Source organism: Dromaius novaehollandiae, chromosome 3, assembly GCF_036370855.1.
Source record: "Dromaius novaehollandiae isolate bDroNov1 chromosome 3, bDroNov1.hap1, whole genome shotgun sequence".
NCBI lineage: Eukaryota > Metazoa > Chordata > Aves > Casuariiformes > Dromaiidae > Dromaius > Dromaius novaehollandiae.
In genome coordinates this window covers 57,661,242-57,679,704 of record NC_088100.1, presented here as the reverse complement: position 1 = coordinate 57,679,704, position 18,463 = coordinate 57,661,242, and the positions used below count along the sequence as shown (strand labels likewise).

Below are 18,463 nucleotides of genomic sequence, written 5' to 3'. Positions count from 1 at the left end.
GATTTATAGCTAATGAGGCCTTAGATTTGGCACAGGAGGCTATGATTTTCTGTTTTTTTATACTTACAGAGAGAAGAAAAATTTCGAACTGTGGTGTACATCAGTCCTGAAAGGTAATTTAATGTTCAGTGTGTGCTGAATGTGATAAAAGGTGTGTGTTGTTAAGGCCCACTAGGGTGTGTTTTATTGACTCATTACCAGGCATATCAGGTTTCTGGATGCCTGAGCCTACATTTCTCACACTTCTGAGAATGTGAATATTCACCATATTAAAGATCACCTTGGAGAGGCTTTATGCCATAATGTAGTAAGTTCCTTTTGCCTTCCCTCTAGAAAGAGTGGCCTGAGCACATTTCGGTACTTGTATAGTAGAAGGCAACAAGTTGTCTGCAAAAGAGGGTATGTGTGTGCAAGAGTGCTTCTTTCCAGAGTAAGGCCCTGATTAAATATGTTTTATTAAGAATTTTCTTTCTTCAGGAGACCTGTGCTTTCATGAAAAATAAAAAGTGTGAAAGGGCTTCCTTCTATTATTGAACAATTTATAAAGGAAACATTTTCCTCTCATCTCTACTGTTTCTGTGCAGTATGCACGCTGTTTCGGTTTCCTGTTATGCCTCCCTTGCCAGACATACCAACAGTTACCACTAGCTAATATTTCTACTTAAGGATGAGGTAAGCAGTGTCTTAGAAGTGACTCTCTCTTTTTATTGACTAGGGTTTATAGAGCTAGCTCATATGTGGCTGACATTTGGTCAAATGAATCACACTCATTTTGACTCAAATGATAATCTTTGGTTGGTTTTATTGTACGTTCTCTTCAACATCCCGTATCTGTTTCTTCACAGCAAAAGATCACTCCATGGCAGCAATTAGTACCCTTCAGATTAACAATGCAAAGCATAACATTTGGAGGACAGATCATGTAAAGAATCCTGCCTCAGGAAAGATGGAATATCTTCAAATCCCTGTGGTATATCTCATCTGACTGAAGGAAAAGGAGTGAGTAATTCAAGTGTCAGCATGAAGAAACAATGACCTTCTACAGATGCAGACGAAAGGGGAAGGGAAGAGAATGATTTTGAACTTGAAAAGAATTGCACAGATAGGTAAAGGTATAGGTATAGTTGTAGTACAGGCATAGCTAGACTTTGGGAAGCTGTACTCCACCGACAATAAGAAAAACACTCAGGTAACAATCAGCTTCTGTAAGAGCTTGCATAGCACAGAAGGTCAGAGATGATTTTAGCCTGACAATAGAAACACTATTTCATGGGCAAGGGAGAGATGACTGTCCTCAATGCGACAGAAGGAAGCCCACACCTAGAGAGATATATTTAGCTTTGCTCTTCCAAAAAGAAAAAAAAAGAAGGCAGCTGTATAAAGCCATACTGAAAACTATATATCAGATAGCTCTAATATCTGAACACTATTCTGTTGTGAATGGATTCACCACCAAGAGTCATGCAGTTCAATCCCTCTGAACCTAAGTAATAGCTGCCCACTCTTCCTAGTGCTGTCTTTCAGATGGTCTGCTATGTGTAGACCTCTTGCCTAACACCGCTCTTAGGCAGTCTTATTTCCATAACACAGCTTTTAAGAGTCTTGAGTGATTTAACTGTGTTCTTCTCACTCCTAGCCCTTTGGATTATAAAACTGTGTTTTTTAAGGAACAACATGATAATAAAACAACGAATGGATTTTTTCTAGCAGGATTTATCTTCCACATATATGTTGCACTCAAGAAGAAAATAAAGGATCTTTCTGGAGCAAAAAGTCTCTCCTTAGCATCTTTGCGATCCACAAACCTGGTTAAAGTCTGTATGCCAGATAGCCTTTCTAGCCTTTGTATTATCATTTTAGACAACACACTAGTCTCTGTTTTAAAAAAGCTACATTTCCTCCATTTGCATGCAATATACTCTCTGAAGGAAGGAGCAGAACCAGGACAGAGCTCTCCATACTTCCCTTCCTTACCAATTCTCCCCTCATATCATCTTCTATGTAGGCAGACTGTCAAGAGCAGTGGCCCTGCTAATAGAAATCTCATGATTTAAACAGGGAAGAACCATACAGTATTGATTACCCTAACTAGTCCAATTGCCTGGTCCCAGACACAGTGGGATACATATAATGAAACGTAGACAATCACAGTATAGGTGTCTACATGGGAGTTATTTAGCTCCCTTTACAGAGAGTAATAGTTACTGTAGCGCACAGCTCCTCTCCGAGGTGAGATGACCCTAACCATGAATATTATTCTGCACTGATTACCGCAGGGGTTCAGATAATTACCTCACATAGAGCTGTCTAAAGTTAGGTGAGATGAATTCCCCATCTGCCTTAAATGATAGTAATTCTCTATAGCATAATAGACTATTGTCTATGGAGAATCACAAAGGAAGACAGTGTTTATTATTGAATGCAAACAAATGTCAAATCCATTGCAGTGTTGAACACTCTATAATTCCAGAGTATGAGAGTTAGTGAGCATAAGAACCCAGAAACACCCACACTGGGTTGGACTCCAGGTCCGCCTGATCCTATTTCTGACAGTGGGCAGCAAGAGATGCCTATGAAGGATATATGAATACTGCTTGCAGGAACTGATGCCTCCTTGGTGAACTGTCCTAATTCTTGCAGCCCTGTGTCTCAAGATCTCCCTGAGCCAGGGGACATATTTTTACGTCTGATGATCCTAGGTGAATAATTCTTCTGTGAAAATGTTTTTAGAAGACATATATGCTTCTAGCATCTACAGTGCCCTGGGGCAATGAAGTAAAGATTTTAATTACATCACAGGAATACTGACCTGCTTTTGTGTTTTGTGAAAGTGCAGTCTGATCATTTCGTGTGATTATCCTGTACAAAAGAGACTATTCAGCTTCACCAAGCCACTCATGAGTCTGTAGGCTTCTATCATGCCTCAAACCCCACCAGCTGTTTTCAGGGTTGAACTGTCCTAGTATATTTACTCTTCATGTGCAGATACCATTGCATCATCTTTGTTATCCTTCTTTGTGAATTTTTAGCTTTATTATATCCTCTCTGAGAGAGCTGGCTCTGAACTGCACTCTCTATTTTGAATGTTGATGGCAGTCACCAATACCGCAAAGGAGATTCACTTTGTTTCATAAATAATACAACACCATGTGGTGTGCTCTCTCTAAAATAAGTTGACTTTCAGCAGATTAACTAATCAGAAAGGAAAGGGGACCTTACACACTAGAATCACACTTAGAGCCTGACAGTATTTATCTTTCTGCTTTACTCCCTAACCACTCACTGTCAGGTCTGTATCTTGGAAAACTTATTCTCTCTCTCTCCCATTTCCTCTCTGCTGGGTGTACTTATTTTTGCTTTCTTGATGAACATGAGTTTCTTGGCTATCCTGGTATTAAGAAATGCATCTGGGTATCTTCATGGTTAATTCACTATAAAGTGCTTCTGACATAGTATGTCTGATATTTGCAAGATTTTGGAAGGAAAGATGTAAAGCCACCATCTTATTTACTTAGTATAAGCCTTGGAGGAGGATCCATTTGGATTTAGCTGAAGAATATCCAGATGAGAACAGAATTTAGCCATGAGGCAGAAACTCTGGGACAGGTGAAGAGGAAGGGAAAAAGAGAATTAGACTTCAAATGTCTGAATATGCTTCTTAACAGCTGGAGAAATCCACTGATGAAACCTTCACATTTCTGAAAGTAATCTACGGTAAACTAGAAAAGCTGGTCTAAACCAAAAATAAAAGAGGAACTTTTTTTCCTCAGGACAAATTATAGGATTTTAAAATTATATTTGTCTCAAGTCATAATGAAATGTAAAAATCCCCAAAGTTTTAATAAAATAAAATATCCAGATTGGAGTAGAAATATTTTATGTCATTGTTTTGACTAATATAGCATCAAAAGGAAAACTGGAACATCAAAATAAACTTACTGAAATGTTTTCAAAACTTTACTTTGAAAATGCTGATGAAATAGAAATGTTTCAACTTTTCTGTATCAGAACTCCGGTGGGAGATGGAAAAATTCTGGCACTCTAAGTGAAATTAGAACTAGCAAAACTTTGTAACAGAAAAAAATTCAAACAATCCCCTCCCTCTCTGCCTCATCACACAAATGCAGGCAGTGTCTCATGATCTCTCTTACCGTGCTGCTGTAAGGAATTCAAATAGAATTACATTAATCATTGGCTCTCTGGAAGTATGGAGCTCACTGGCTGTAGATGTTATGGAGGTAATAAAGCTGAAGGGTGAGTCGATCAAACTTACAGAGAAGGTGCAAGTATTAGCTAAACTTTTCAGAAGGCTAGTCTCACATTTTGAGATAGAAGTTAATGATGTGATTATTTTTCTAGTTCAATAAATCAGCAAGTAAGTGACTTAGAGTGTCCTTTTATTCTCTTTAATCTTCATTGAGTGAATCAGTGAAAGGAGCAAATATATATTTGCTGCCTATGACTTATTTTGACAGAAGTCAAGCAATAAAGCAGGTTGAATCTAAGAATTTCCCTTTCATGGGAAACAATGGCAGTCTGGCATTGGAGTTCATTCTGACAAAAGCAAACAAACAAACCACAATTTAAAATTTCCTTCAAAAAATTTAATGTTAATAATTCAGACTCATTAATAATACCCATATTTTAATATTAATAATCAGAATAGTGTCTGATAAAAATCATTTTAATCATTTTTATATATGATATACTGTCATAAAATCAATTTTAAAATGAAAGCCATTTTGAGAAGGAAAATCAAAGACTAATGTGTCAATTTAATCAAAATGCTTTTGCAAATAGAGTTCAAACTAGAATATTAAAATCAATACAGTAATGCCACAAGTCTGTGGTATTTTTTCTCCAAAAAGAAGTCCTTTTGGGAATCTCTTCCAGCTCAGGAAAGCTGACAGTTATGTTCTCTGCTTTTCTAAAATGATTTCTCTGATAGCACTAATACTTTGCTCCCTACGGTGCAGTATTTTTCCTCTGTGAGACTGTGCAAGGAAAAAAAAACAGAGATTAAGAACTATATTAATTATGATTTATAAAAGAATTCTGTGCATCTCAAATCCAAATCAAGGAGCTGTGTTGTATTCGGCCTCATTATTTAGTGACTTTACCCCATAATGAAACTCACTTCAGTAGTCTAAAACCCACACAAATATCATTCTAGGAACAAGCAGTGGTGAAATGCAGCAGGCCGGTGCCTGTCCATTATGTGGTAATTCAACTAATATATAGCATTCCCTGATAGTCACTTGCAATAGATAAATTATTATCTGAGCTAAAAAAAAAAAGAAGAAGAAGAAGAAGAAAAACAGCAGCAGTCATCTTATTAGTGCATATTTTTTGCACAAGGGAAAATTATGAGAAGGCAAATTAATTATTTCCAAGGAAAATGCTCAAGTTAAACCACACTATTTGCATTTTATTGTCTCTGCAGAGGTGTAAATTGCTGTTATCTTGGGCTTTATATTGCACTGATAAGGTGTTTCCAGGGGGAAGAAAATTGGTATCATTATGCATTTCTGAGATGCTTATATTTAATCATTACAAACAGCTGATCTTTGAATTATAAACTGGAGGGATCAAACAGTCAGAAATAAACGTGTGCAGCTGCTGGATTCTGAAAACACAATTTAATAAATTACCTTGGAATGGAAAAAAAGGACTCATTTCTCCACCTTCCCTAAAAAAAATTACACAAAAATAACCTCAGCATCAAAAGAGTCTAGAAGATAGAAAACTGGAAAGAAATGGAGAATAAAGAAATTCCTATGTAGTAGATCCATTTGCTTCTTTGCATAGCATAGGGAGATGAGTAGAAAAAATTAAACCAGTAAGCCTTAGAGAATGTAGAGAAGTGAAAAAATAAGTTACGTTCCCACTTTCCCTGAAAACCTCTGAAAAATCCCCCACAAAAGCAGCAAGCATCTGTGTATGTTGTTCACAAGAACTGAAGTCAATCACAATTAATGCTTGAATTTTAATTAATCCACATTGTGCTGCAGTAGCCTCTGCATTTTACTGATCTCCTATAATGGAGCAGCTTTCTCACAGTGAGAATTTAAGAAAAGGCTGAAACCACTTTTTCATAGCACGGTCTCTTATTAAATCAGCAGTTTTATGTATACGTCTAACAGATGTATACCTTTTACCCTTTCTTTACCTCTGGGGTTTGAAGACCATGATCCCCAAAAGTGGCTGCAAACCATACTTCTTGAAGAGCCTGTGTACTTAACAGGTCTTTTTGCAAAGCTTTTTCCAAACACTCTCTTTTAGGCTGTAGCTTTATTTCACAACTGAGCTCAGTCCATAAATGCTTTGAAATAGTTTAGAAGTAATGACACTATCATAATATAAGAAGCTATTATGGTTTAGCGAGCTTGTGCAGGGGGAATGTGCAAGTTACAGATAAGATCATCCTGATGCACAGCATGGGGTGAGATCCCTGGCTACGGTTTTCTGAAGAATAAGAAAGGAAAGTCATATGTGTGAGAAATACAATCAACGAAGATAGCATGAGCTGTGACTTGCTAGTTCCTTTTTTTTGTTTTCTGGTTCTTTGGTCTCTGCAGACAAATTACTTTATTTCTCTGTGAGGTCTTTGTTATATGAGCAATAAGAGGATCCAACAATAATATAAAGCCTTAATGGCTGGAAATTTTTGAGTTGGTAGTCTGATGCACAGGAAAGTATCTCAGCTGTACTTAGTACTTTAGGCAGACCACTTAAAGATTTCAGCCTATTTTCCTGCTATTTCTTGGTAGGTTGGTCTGAACTGTAAAAAGTTTACATGCATCAAAAAAAGAAGGAACCCCGAAGCTTTTGATCATGCTGTCATTTTCCACTACTGCGGTAATTTAGAAACTTAATAGAAAGCTTCATATTTTATAGGAACACTTCAAACTGAAAGAAAAAATGACTTTTTTTTCTCAGTAAGATCAGGATTTAAATCACAGCTTCTTCATATGGGTTAGGCTTTCTGCGGTGACTCTGAGGGCTGGATTTGGTGAGATCAGTCCGATTTCCACCTTGTTGCTGGATGAGGAAGAAATGTATTTGTTTTCAGAGATTAAAATGAAAACTGTTAGTGCCAAATCATATGATTAACTGTATTATATAACTTTATCACTAGAAATAAAATTGAAACAATGATATTTCACTGCTAGGAAATAATTTCCTTTTCCTGTGAAAATTTGGAAAGAGACAAGGTGTTAAATTTTTCACTAAAAGAAAAAAGTAAAAACTAAAAGTGAAAAAGTTGCAGATGTGAATAGCAGGGGAGAACGGTAGTGTAAAGCCATTATCTCCGTGTTAACCACTGTGACAATTTTTTTGTATGTATGAACTTTTTCAGTTGTTAATCTCAAGAGTTTTCAACAGTTAAAATGATGGATTAAAGGGAAAAAAATTGCTTCACAGCCTAGTAATCTATCCAGAAGGGAAGGAACATTATGTCAGTCAAGGTTCAGCTGCTATAAGTGTTTTTGACCAGCCAACCATGGATACCTGTCTAGAAGGACAAGTGTTATTTTTCTTCGCTACTACTGCTTGTGAGAATGAAACCAGCACTGTATGAGACCAAATACTTCCTTTTCTACTGCCGTTGAGAATTTCAAACTTTGTGAACACTTACTATGTTTATATTATGTTCAATAGCCACTTAGAGGGTTGCACAAGCACTGCCAGTACTATTAAAATTAACAGTGCTTCTCCCAGGCACGCTATCTACTGCTCTGTCTTACACAGTTGCAGTGCTATTGTAGGCTGCGCTGAAGTTGTGGTTGCATAATTGGTAATTAATTCTCCAGCTGAGTCTCCACTACTCCTACGTATCCTGTTGACCATGCCTCCAGGCAGGTGGGAGTTATATTGACACTCTCTTTTTCGGCTGGATCACACGTCAGATCTCCTGTCCGAGGCATGCTGGTGTCCAACAGCGTGAGCTCACTCAGCTTACAGTCCAGGAGCTGCTAGCATCACTGCCCTCTGCCCAGGTGCCTATTTTTATGGTACCACATGCCTAAATCGGGAGACGCAGGCATATGCTTGCGCATGCGAGTCCTAGCATAGCTTGCGATCACATCTTATTCCCTCTGGCCAAAAGCAAGGTTTGTACTGCTTGCCCCATCCTGCACCCCACAGCTCTGGCAGGCAGTCACGGCAGAGGAGTGTCTGCGAGCTGCAGCACACCCCAGCCAGCTCCTGCATCTCCTCCATCAGGGCCTGTGTCACATCACACATTTGCACCTCAATCTACATGCAAGCTTCAAGGCCTCTTTCTTTCTCCCAAAGATAATTGAAGTCGGTAAATGGGATCTGAAATGGGAGCAGGGAAGTACAAGCAGACATGCACATACACACACAAAAACACACACACACGCACACGCACACGCACACACACGGATCACATCATTTTCAGGGGAAGGCAGACTGGCAACATACAAATTCAGAGTGCAGTGAGGTATTGTAGCAAACCAAACTGACTTTCAGGAGCTTTAATTCTGCTCAGTAAGAGTGATGTGTGATTCATCTCAACAGGAGCAGAGTGAGAGCTGCACTGGACCATTATGAAAGTCAATGCTGTTGCATTTGTAATGATGGAATGAAGCCTTGCATAGCAATTGCTTATACGCTGTATACGATGACAGTGTCTGGGGACTGAAGGACTACATTTCCATGTGGAAAAGACACCATCAGTATTTTCTTGACATGGTAATCAGGCAATCTGCGTTTTTTCTTGGTAAGTTATACCTTGTAAAATTAAAATAAGGAAGGCTTCTATCACTGAGATTATGTGTGAAGTAGAAAACTGTTGCAGCCTGTTTTTTTTAATCTTTGTAAACCAAAGATATAGAAAACGTACAGGAAACACGATTACGTGTCTGCATGTCTAAAAGGAGAAATACTGCAGAAAGAACATCGGAGAAGCACATAAACACAGAACTATCTTTTACTGTCTCTCCCCCTGCCAAGAAAAATAAAATCTAGAATGAAATATGGTTGTTCTGCAGGCATAGCTTCAACTTCACAGTCTGTTTTGTCCTCCTCTGGCTATTCTTTCCTGACAAAAATAATATCACCCTGAAGAAGTCAGCATCTTCATGTGGAGGTAACATGCCTTCTTCCTGGTGTGAGTTCAAAAGAAAAGATAACGAACATGAGATGATGCTAGGGAACAGGATATGGAGAAAGTTGAAAGGGAGAAGAATAAACATCTCTAGGAAAAATGAGCTTTTCTTGTACTATACTTCTGCATGATCTTCATCTGTGAGGGCATTCATGACCTGTAGACTTCCAAGAAGTGACAGCCCACCCTATGTTGTATTGCAAATATGGAATATGTGAGCTCTCTAAAACTTACCGCTTGGCTGAGAGGCGATGGAGGCTGGAGACATACGATGTTACCAGAATAAACCTACATGCTCAGTTATTTCTCATTTTTCTTTCACAAAGTTGATAAAAAGTACTTCCTTCATACATATGTTAGCACAAGCAAGCAAACAAACACTCCTGTGTACAAACACAAAAATATATGTGTATTTTAATTTTCATTTGGTCATATTTTATTTAACAGAATGTCATTCTTCCTCAGTAATCAATGATTTAAAGTAGTAGTACTTTCCAAAGTAGCCCATTGATCACAGAGAACTGATGATATTTAAATATACAATATAAAGAGTGACATGTTTCACAAAGTTGCTTAATCTTCAGATTTTAGGTCAGAACACAACAGACCAAAAGTAACCTTCTTGCTAGGTCCAAGAATAAAATTCAAATTGAAGACAAGTTGTGAAAAGAGATTAGTTATCGGAAATATACATAGAGAGAACATGATTGATAGACTTGTCCTGGCTTTACAAATCTCAGATCCCCTTAGTCCTAACAGCACTAAATTGAGAAACGAACAAACAAAAATTTATCCTGAGGATATGAGCACTGTCTGCAAATTACTTCTGTAATTTAATTTTTGATAGGTGCTGTAGGATTTTCTGTAAGGCTCCGAAGTAGATTGTTGCATGCGAAAAAATGTATTTAGTGGTTACCGCTATGCAGGTTCTACAGATCACTAGAGCCTTAAGGCACAGATAGACAATCTAGCTACAGCAATTTTAGATGTTGCCACAACTAGCTGTTAATCGTCATCCTCATAACAGAGCTGCATCAATATATTATGTGAATATTTTTAAATTTGCATGAGTACAGAATCAGCAGAGTTAGCATGAGTTGTTCACAACCTCCACTGGAACAAGAGTACTTCCATAATCCACTGCTGCTTAAATGCTGGGCCAGTAATTCCCACCTGAGAGGTTATAGTTAACAATCAGGGGAAGGTAACATCTCAAATCACAACAGCTGTCTCAGGTGATTGTCTATCTACACCTTTAGGGAATCTTAGCCAGAGTCCTTCTTGTATTCTTCTATGGATGAGGTCGGCTGTTGTTCCCATTTTCCAGTTCACCCTGTCACCACAGATTTGTATATGGGAAATATTTAAAATAGTGGTTCTCAAGCTCCAGTCTTCAGATCATCAGTGGTTTTACAGTTTTCTCCAGTTTTTCACAGAATAAAATATGTACAGAAAACAGGACATTGTGGAATGTAAGGGGGTAAAAGAAGAAAAGATGCAGAGCTGGGAAAGCTTTGCAGGATGCCTTCCACACAACAATCCACAGGGTGAAAGAGCTAGAGAGCCAGCTGATTTAAGACAGACATTAGTGTCAACTTGAAACCTAGTTAACCGCAAAACAAAACTCTTTAAAAATAGTGTCAGGCATTCTACATGTGCCCCTCTGAATGCATTAATAGCTTTAGAATCACATTTCCTAGTATTTAATGCAATTTCCTTCTGCCATTGATGCATGAAAGATCCACATGAACCTCAGGGAAAACCATATTTAAGGGAAAGTGATTATGCACTAAATCTCATCAAGGATACAATGCAACCAAACCCTGAAACTCTAAGTTATCAAAATCTTAGGCATTACTTGTAACAATCACCAATTAAATACTTTTAGACATAAGCGTGATGTTCAATGATGTCAGTTTCCTTTAAATCATCTCGACTCTGAGTTACTAATGGCTACTATTAACATCACCAGCAGAACTGTTTAAAGACACAGGACAGGGATCACCAGCTACAGCTTGAAGGCTGCAAAATTAGCACAAGACACCTAAGTGTTTGGAGAACATTCCCACACCGCTTATATTACCAGCCTTCCTAAACAGAGCAGGCGCAGATATCGATGCCAAGGCAAGACAGACTTCAATGCAAACAAGCACGAAATTCTCATATGAAATACTCTCTGCAGTAGGGGCTTGCAGAATCCATCCCTTCCTTCTCTTCCTCTGAGGCAGGTTTGTGAAATTGGCTTTCCAGCTCCTACACGCTATGTGATACCCACAGCCCCAGAGTCCCAGTGGAAACAACAGAAGCAGAGACAGTTCAGGCCTGGCATATATATCAGGTTTAAAAATACCAAAAAAAATGTTTGTGCTGCAAAGAGGAAAAGATGTTCTCTCTCCCCGACGATGACAGATGTGCAGTGGGGTTTGTAAGGCCTCTTTTATACTGATTACAGAGCAAGGGAAAGTCTCCCTCACCAATATGTTCAAAGGATGGATGTGTTCACCCCCATTCCCTGTTGTCCTTTTCTCTATAGGTATTCCACCTTTTCCTCCTGGCACACGGTCCCTTCCCTTCTCTCTCTGCATGACCTCTGAAAGCGAGCATTCAACCAGACAGGACACCGTGTTTCACATATCCCTTTAGGTGCCCAGGACTGAGTCAGCCCAGGGCCCATCTCGGAGTTAAGATCTGGTGAAATACACTGATCCATTAAAGCCATGGTGACACACTCAGTTACTGGAGCTCGTGACTGAGTATTTTATATGGTATTTCAAAGCATTTTCTAAAGATTCGGGAAACTCCATCAGGGCCATACAAGCCAAACAGGATGAAAAATGGGAACTCTGCTCATAATGTAGATGGGGGACACATGAAGAGCTAATGATTTACTCCATGGAAGTTTTTGTACAAATTCTCTCATATCATTTTTGCCATTAGTTTGGCTTTCCAGTGCAGGCCTGCTTCTGTTTTCATTTTAATTATCTTTTTATCTTTCTTTACTATCTTTTCCCTTGATTTTTTCTTGCCTTAATTTTTTATTAACCAAGGGACCCGATTTGAAATGCTTGCCTTTTGGCACTGCTGTGTGCTGCTGATGAGGAAGCCTCTTTAAGGAAACACAGCAGCATTTCCATATCAAATACAAATCCTAATTAACCCCAGCCATTTGTTTGCTGTTCAAATATGTCAATTCTCTAGAAGTGAATTCTCTGCTAACAGCAAATAGAAGCTTTGTCACCCCTTTTTTAGAAAAGACTTGTTGCAAGTGAATGATTCAGAAACAAAAGAGCGGGCTGACCAGGATTCCCACAGACAAAATAATTTGGCTATATATTAACATAACTTAGCTTTGAAATACTGTACCATAAGGAAGCATCAACGTCTTCCCTTGGCGCTGTCCATACATTTTGCCAAAATCCAGCTGCTCCCTCCCATTTGAATGCCACTCTGACACCCTCAATTCAGATTTCGAACTTCTGCAGAATCCTCTCTTTTTCCTCCTTTTTTTTCAACTCACATTCTGTGAGTTTGATACATCTGGAATCAATTAGAGCAGTTTATTCACACAAAACACTGAAGCATGAATCACAAAGCAGTGAGAGTTTGTGACCTCTGTTTCAATTGTACCAATGCCCAGCATATCACAAGTTTTTGTTTTCTTTTTTTTTTTTAACAACAAAATCATGTTGCAAGATCTGGAAACCAAAAGGGGTCAGTGCCATTTTGTGACAACAGACCCGTATGAAGAGAACAAATCAAGATCCCAAAAGCTGATACCAAAAAAATTCCCACACAACTGAAAGCTGAAATGCAGAATGAAGGATACGTCCAAGTTAATGTGCTAGATACAGACACTTGACACAGATTCATTAAACGTCACAAGGCAATAAAGGGTGTGGGATCACATCTCCCTAGCTTGCACCGTTATTTGAGGTCACTTAAGAATACCTCTAAAGGAAAAGCAAATGTTCCCTGTATTGTCAATGCCACAGTAAGTGTCTTTCAAGGCCAACAGAAGGGGATCTTCCCTGGCCAAGTTGAGACTTCTTTCCTGCGCAGCCAGGATCTCTCTTTGAAGGTCTTCAAACTGCCTTTTTTCATCAATTACATGGAGAACAAAGGCATTTCATTTGGGGGACATACTGCCTTTTCACCATTTCCTCAGCACAAGGCATGTACATTCAGACTTAATTCCACAGGAAAGCAGATCATTCCTGGTTTGTAATGGTCTCAAACTATATATTTAGCAGATTTCCAAGAAGTCTAGGTAGGAACGTGAATCAACAGCCAGACATTCCCCTCACACAAAATAGGGACAGATATTATTTTCTTTCCTTCAGTTCAAACCAGACTGAGTGATCAGAGTTTCATTCTTGCTGTACATAAACACAATATGAATGTCTTCTATTGAGATTTTAACATGTCTAACTCACTGTATTTCTATTTTGCTACCTAAGAAATGGGATAACAACTATTTTCATGATTTCATAGTGTGCTTTGAACTTTGTGGATCAAAGTACTATATTCGGCACCACAAATACATGCTCGTAAACTACCTGCAAAATGCCATTCAGTAAAAGGACATTATACAGCTAACTGTATGCTTAAGTGATTTTTCAGCACAATCCTTTGAGACTCTTGCTTTTCACATTGATATTTATATTACAAAATTGTCCTGGTACCCAATGCTGTTGATAGCTCAGCAGTTTCCCAAAGGCAAACGAAGATTACCGAAACCAAATTCAAAGCAACCTAAAAAGCTATTTTAGGATTTTATACAAAATCCTGAAGGCTGATTTGGAGATTTTCTCTTTTCCATGCTTTTCCAAATATGACTCTTCTAAGATTCTTGACAAATATATACAACAATAATGACAGAAACAACACAACAGGGACATGACCAAGGCTTATTGCAAAATGTTTCCCAGGCAGTTTTGAAAGGTAGTTCTTATGATGCTTGGTGAACTTTTTAGTTTTCTGAACAGAACAGATAAATAGGAAAAGACCTGAACAAAATATAGTCAAGTTACAATTTTGTCTAGTATTGTTCTTAGGTTTTTTTGTGACTGCAATTAAATAATACAAAGAACATTCCATGCAAGGTACTGAGTTAAAATAATTCTTGAAGAAAGATACAATTAAAGCAAATCTGCTCCTCCATTTATCAATGTAGCTGACCTCTTGAGGTCTCTTCTACTCCCATTTTAATTGTGTTTAGTTTATGTATAACTTTATGAATATCTTTTGTGACTTTTGTGACATTTCAAATATACTGTATAAGAAATTACCATTTCTGTGAGGACATATTAATCTTAAAGCTATTTTACAAGTAATAACTATTTGGATGCTGTGTATCTGCTGCAGTTTAGTGGGACTTATTCCCTGTCAGTCAGTTCATAAAGCCAACAAATTATTAACATCTCTGGCTACAGGATCAAGGTTTTAAGCATGAAAGTTTCCATTACTTCTCCATATATTTTAAACATTTGTTTCATGGAAGAGACACAGTTTAAGGGGACAATTTTAGATCTCATTAAAGACCTGAAATTGTCAATTTTTACACTTTTTTTCCTATTCCTTTTTTTTCACCTAGCTGGTTAGACAGGTGTATTTAGTCTTTCCACCAAGTTTTTCATATTACAGGAATTTTCTTTTTTGATATATGCATATCAGCATGCATAACTACAGCAAAGTTAATTTTCCCCAATGTACAACAAAGATAAGAAATTAAAATGGCTTCCTTTGAGTTCTATCTTTAGCAGTTCAATTCTGCTATAAAAATCACCTCCTATGATAATAAAGATTGGAGAAAAGTTTTCAGTCCAAATTTCATTTATTAAAAAATGACCTACTTATACAGATTTTCTAGAGGGCAATGGTAGAAACCCTGCTTAATATGTACCCTGGTAAGTAAAAGAGAAAGGGCTGCAAAGAATACTGACAGCATGTGAAGAATAATTATATTTCTTATCCAGTGTTACAACTACAGCTACTGCTGCAAAAATTTGCTTCCATTAAATAAAAACTGCAGCCAAGAACAACTGTAGCCCAACTCCCTAATAGTAAGGATCTCACTGAAAAAAGTAGTTTTGCTCTTGAAAGATGAGGTCCCAGTTATGCAAAATTATAATATATCCTGCTTTCACTTTCTGGAAAGAATATATTAATATTCATTAACTTAAAGCTGAAATCAGTCATCAGAATACATTGTATAAATTGCAGCTAAGTGCCTAAATAAAGGATTCAAAAACAAAGCAAATCTATCAGTTGGTCTGCAGAAGCTTCATACAGTCTTATCAAAATACTCTCCTACAAAGATGCTCTGTCAGGATTTAAGAGGCTTTTGCATTTTCTGACGAGACAGCTAACATATTCCAAAATCAGCGTTGTGCTGATTTACACCAAGGTTCAGCCCATGAATCCAAAGGCATCCATAAAGATTTTGACCACCACCAGGTCATAGTCTGCATAAATGTGGAACTCTGACTAAATCCTGAAACCCTTAGAGGGAAAAAATTTCTACTGATGTGAGAGTTTTATTTGATATGGATTTTAAGAATCAGATCTATGGCAATATACTCTTCTAGTAACCATAAGCGTGGGTGTGCATAACATACATTCAAATATGGCACTTAGTAAACTCTAGAGATGTATCTTACCTATATGGCATGGCATTACAAGGTTAGTGAAAAAGAGAACTGAATAAAATAGTAGGTAAGAATTCATAAATCTTTTAAGTTCCTCAAAGCATAGAAGTGGTATTACAACAGTTTCTAGCACTGAAAACTTGCAAGACAGACTAAAAAGATATAAGCATGTACAATTTCCACCTGCCCTTTCTGGAGGTGCCACTGTTAAACATTTCTCAAGTTCAAGCTCTGTATCTTCTCTGTTTGCATTTCATAATATGTATAATGAAAATAGCGTTAAGCGAGTGGAAACCCAATGACTTGGTCAACAAGTTCCAGGCAATACAACCACATGTTAAGACACACACTATTTATCAAAGTTGCTAATGTACTGCAAAGTATGAAAGCTTTATCTGTGTATTGCCTTGGCTAATCAAGGGTGATGTTGACAAGGTTTTCTGAGAACTGAGAAATGCCAACATTGCCACAATATGAGTTACAGCTAAATTCGGAGACATACTTTTTCAAGATTTCACTCTCCACATCCTTTTAACTCTTCACAGCCTATTAACTCTTGGAGCTGGAATCATCACTGGAGAGGAGAGGTGATCTAAAGCTGGCAACTTTGAAACTTAAGTGATGACTGAAGTAATTGAAGATATTCTTTGTACTATGGAGCTTTGGAGGCAGGGTTGCTTGGGCTACTACCTCCACAGTGGTCAGCTGCTAAGAGTATTCTTAATTAATTCCCGCTTTGTTTGGACATTCTCTTGCAATACCTCTAACTGTTCAGATGCATTAGGGGGCATCCTGTGTCTTCTCATTCTGATTGCAGAGTTAAATCCTAATAAGAAATCTCTGCTTAGTGTAAAGGACATATTCTTGTCTCAGCATAAAACAGACTAAACACACACCAGCACACAATGATGATGACACAATCCCTGCACATCAGCAGACGTATTCAATCCCTAGCAAAACCTGTTGCCCTTTTGAGGTAAAATGTATTTCTCTATTATGGCACATGTTCAATATATACAGTTACATTACAACCAAAACAAAAGTGTCCTAAACACATAGGCTGAGATGTCTGACTACAACTTATTCATATTAATCCTTGCTTGGAGTGTGATGCTGTTGTTCTATGGAAAGTTTTACTATATGAATAATGACATTGTCTCAATATACAATCTATAATATATCTAAGTACATTGAATAGGTATGATTTCTTGTATAAACCCTTGATTAAATATACTTGTCTAACAATGTCACCTTGTAGGTTTGTTAGAGATTGGTAAAAATATATATATGTACGCAGTCTCCCAGTGCACAGGATTCAGTGATTGACTTTTAACCTGCTGCTGCCAGGCCTTGGCTCCAAATACGGGTTATTACACTTTGTTTAGAGGAATATTTTCTCATTCCAAGGGAGAACAGAGTTCTGGAAATATTCTTGACATGCACCAAAATGCAAGAGAAGTAGTTCCGATATGGCCCACATTACAACACCCAGACGAGGGTAATGAGCCAAGTTACTTGCAAAGCCCAAACTGTAAATGAAAAGTTAAGGAAGAAACCTCACACATTCGTACAGCCAAACAACAAAGCCGTCAAAGACTTGGTGCCAGCTCATCTATCTTTTTTACAATGCTACACAGTTTATGCTAAGTCACAATCCTAGATCACAAAGTTATTTGTGAAAAGAATTCCTACAGTTAGGAAATATTCAACTGGTTACAACGTCTCCAAGTTCTTATATTCCTTCTCTATCTTTACACACTACATGAGCATTGCAGAGAGAAAACAAAACAGCAGTCAATATGATAGCTGAGATATGGCTTCCTATAAGAAGGACAACATTTAATTGGCTTTGATATTTTTCTTTGTCCAGTATGCATTTCTATGTGTCAGTGTGTGTGTTTGTTTTCTTCTCGTTTTTGTGGTGCATTTCACTGACATAGTTAATAGTCATTCATTTCCATCGTATTTGCTTACCATAACTTACAAATTCAAAGTGGAGGGTTATATTGTATTTACAAACAAGTTGGCACTTACAGAATAAATTATTGATTCCTCTTTTTTATTTTCTTTTCTTTTGCTTTTTTTTTTCTCTCTCTCTTCTTTTTTCACCCCAGGGCATCCAGATTTCAGGCAGAATGGTAAAACCTGCTGCCTGCTTCCATTATGCTACATTAACATGAGTAAATAGGATTCCAGCTGGTACATTCTTTCCCAATGGTTCACTTGCTGCTAAGAGGCAGTGCCTTCCACCTCAGTTCATCTTCAATGCTCAGGAACTGTTAGTCAAGTGAAAGCAAAGGCTGCATGTTTTCTTCCTCATTCTTATCCATGCGTTTTAGCACCCCAGGATCCACAACAGATTGAGACCTGCAGAAGGATAACATGTTTATTTGACATTTCCAGATCAAGTCAAATGAGGGTAAACCTCAGCTTTCTTTTGTTTATTTTCATTTTTCCAGGGCTTAAAAATAATGGTACAGCCACCCTGAGCATCTGATCACAGCAAATGGTCAGAAAATACCCTCATTAAATGATTTCATGGCTTTCACGGGCTCTGTGCTAGTTTGTGGATAGAGGCAAAAGGATAGAGGGAAAATAAAGAGATTCTGTTTTTTCTATGAAATGGTGAAGCAGGGTACATCCTTAGTACACAACAGAGGGCAAACTAAGCTGTCATTTGTAG

General features: G+C 37.8%; 1 protein-coding gene across 1 annotated transcript in view; it reads right to left on the bottom strand.

Annotated features, from left to right (window-relative positions):
• Positions 1-9,521: 9,521 nt before the first annotated feature.
• Positions 9,522-18,463, bottom strand: part of CLVS2 (clavesin 2) — a 62,927-nt gene continuing 53,985 nt past the window's right edge. The window contains exon 5 of the mRNA XM_026105122.2: positions 9,522-18,147. Within this exon, the coding sequence (XP_025960907.2) occupies positions 18,060-18,147 (88 nt within the window). The 3' untranslated portion in view covers positions 9,522-18,059. The remainder of the gene's footprint in view (positions 18,148-18,463) is intronic.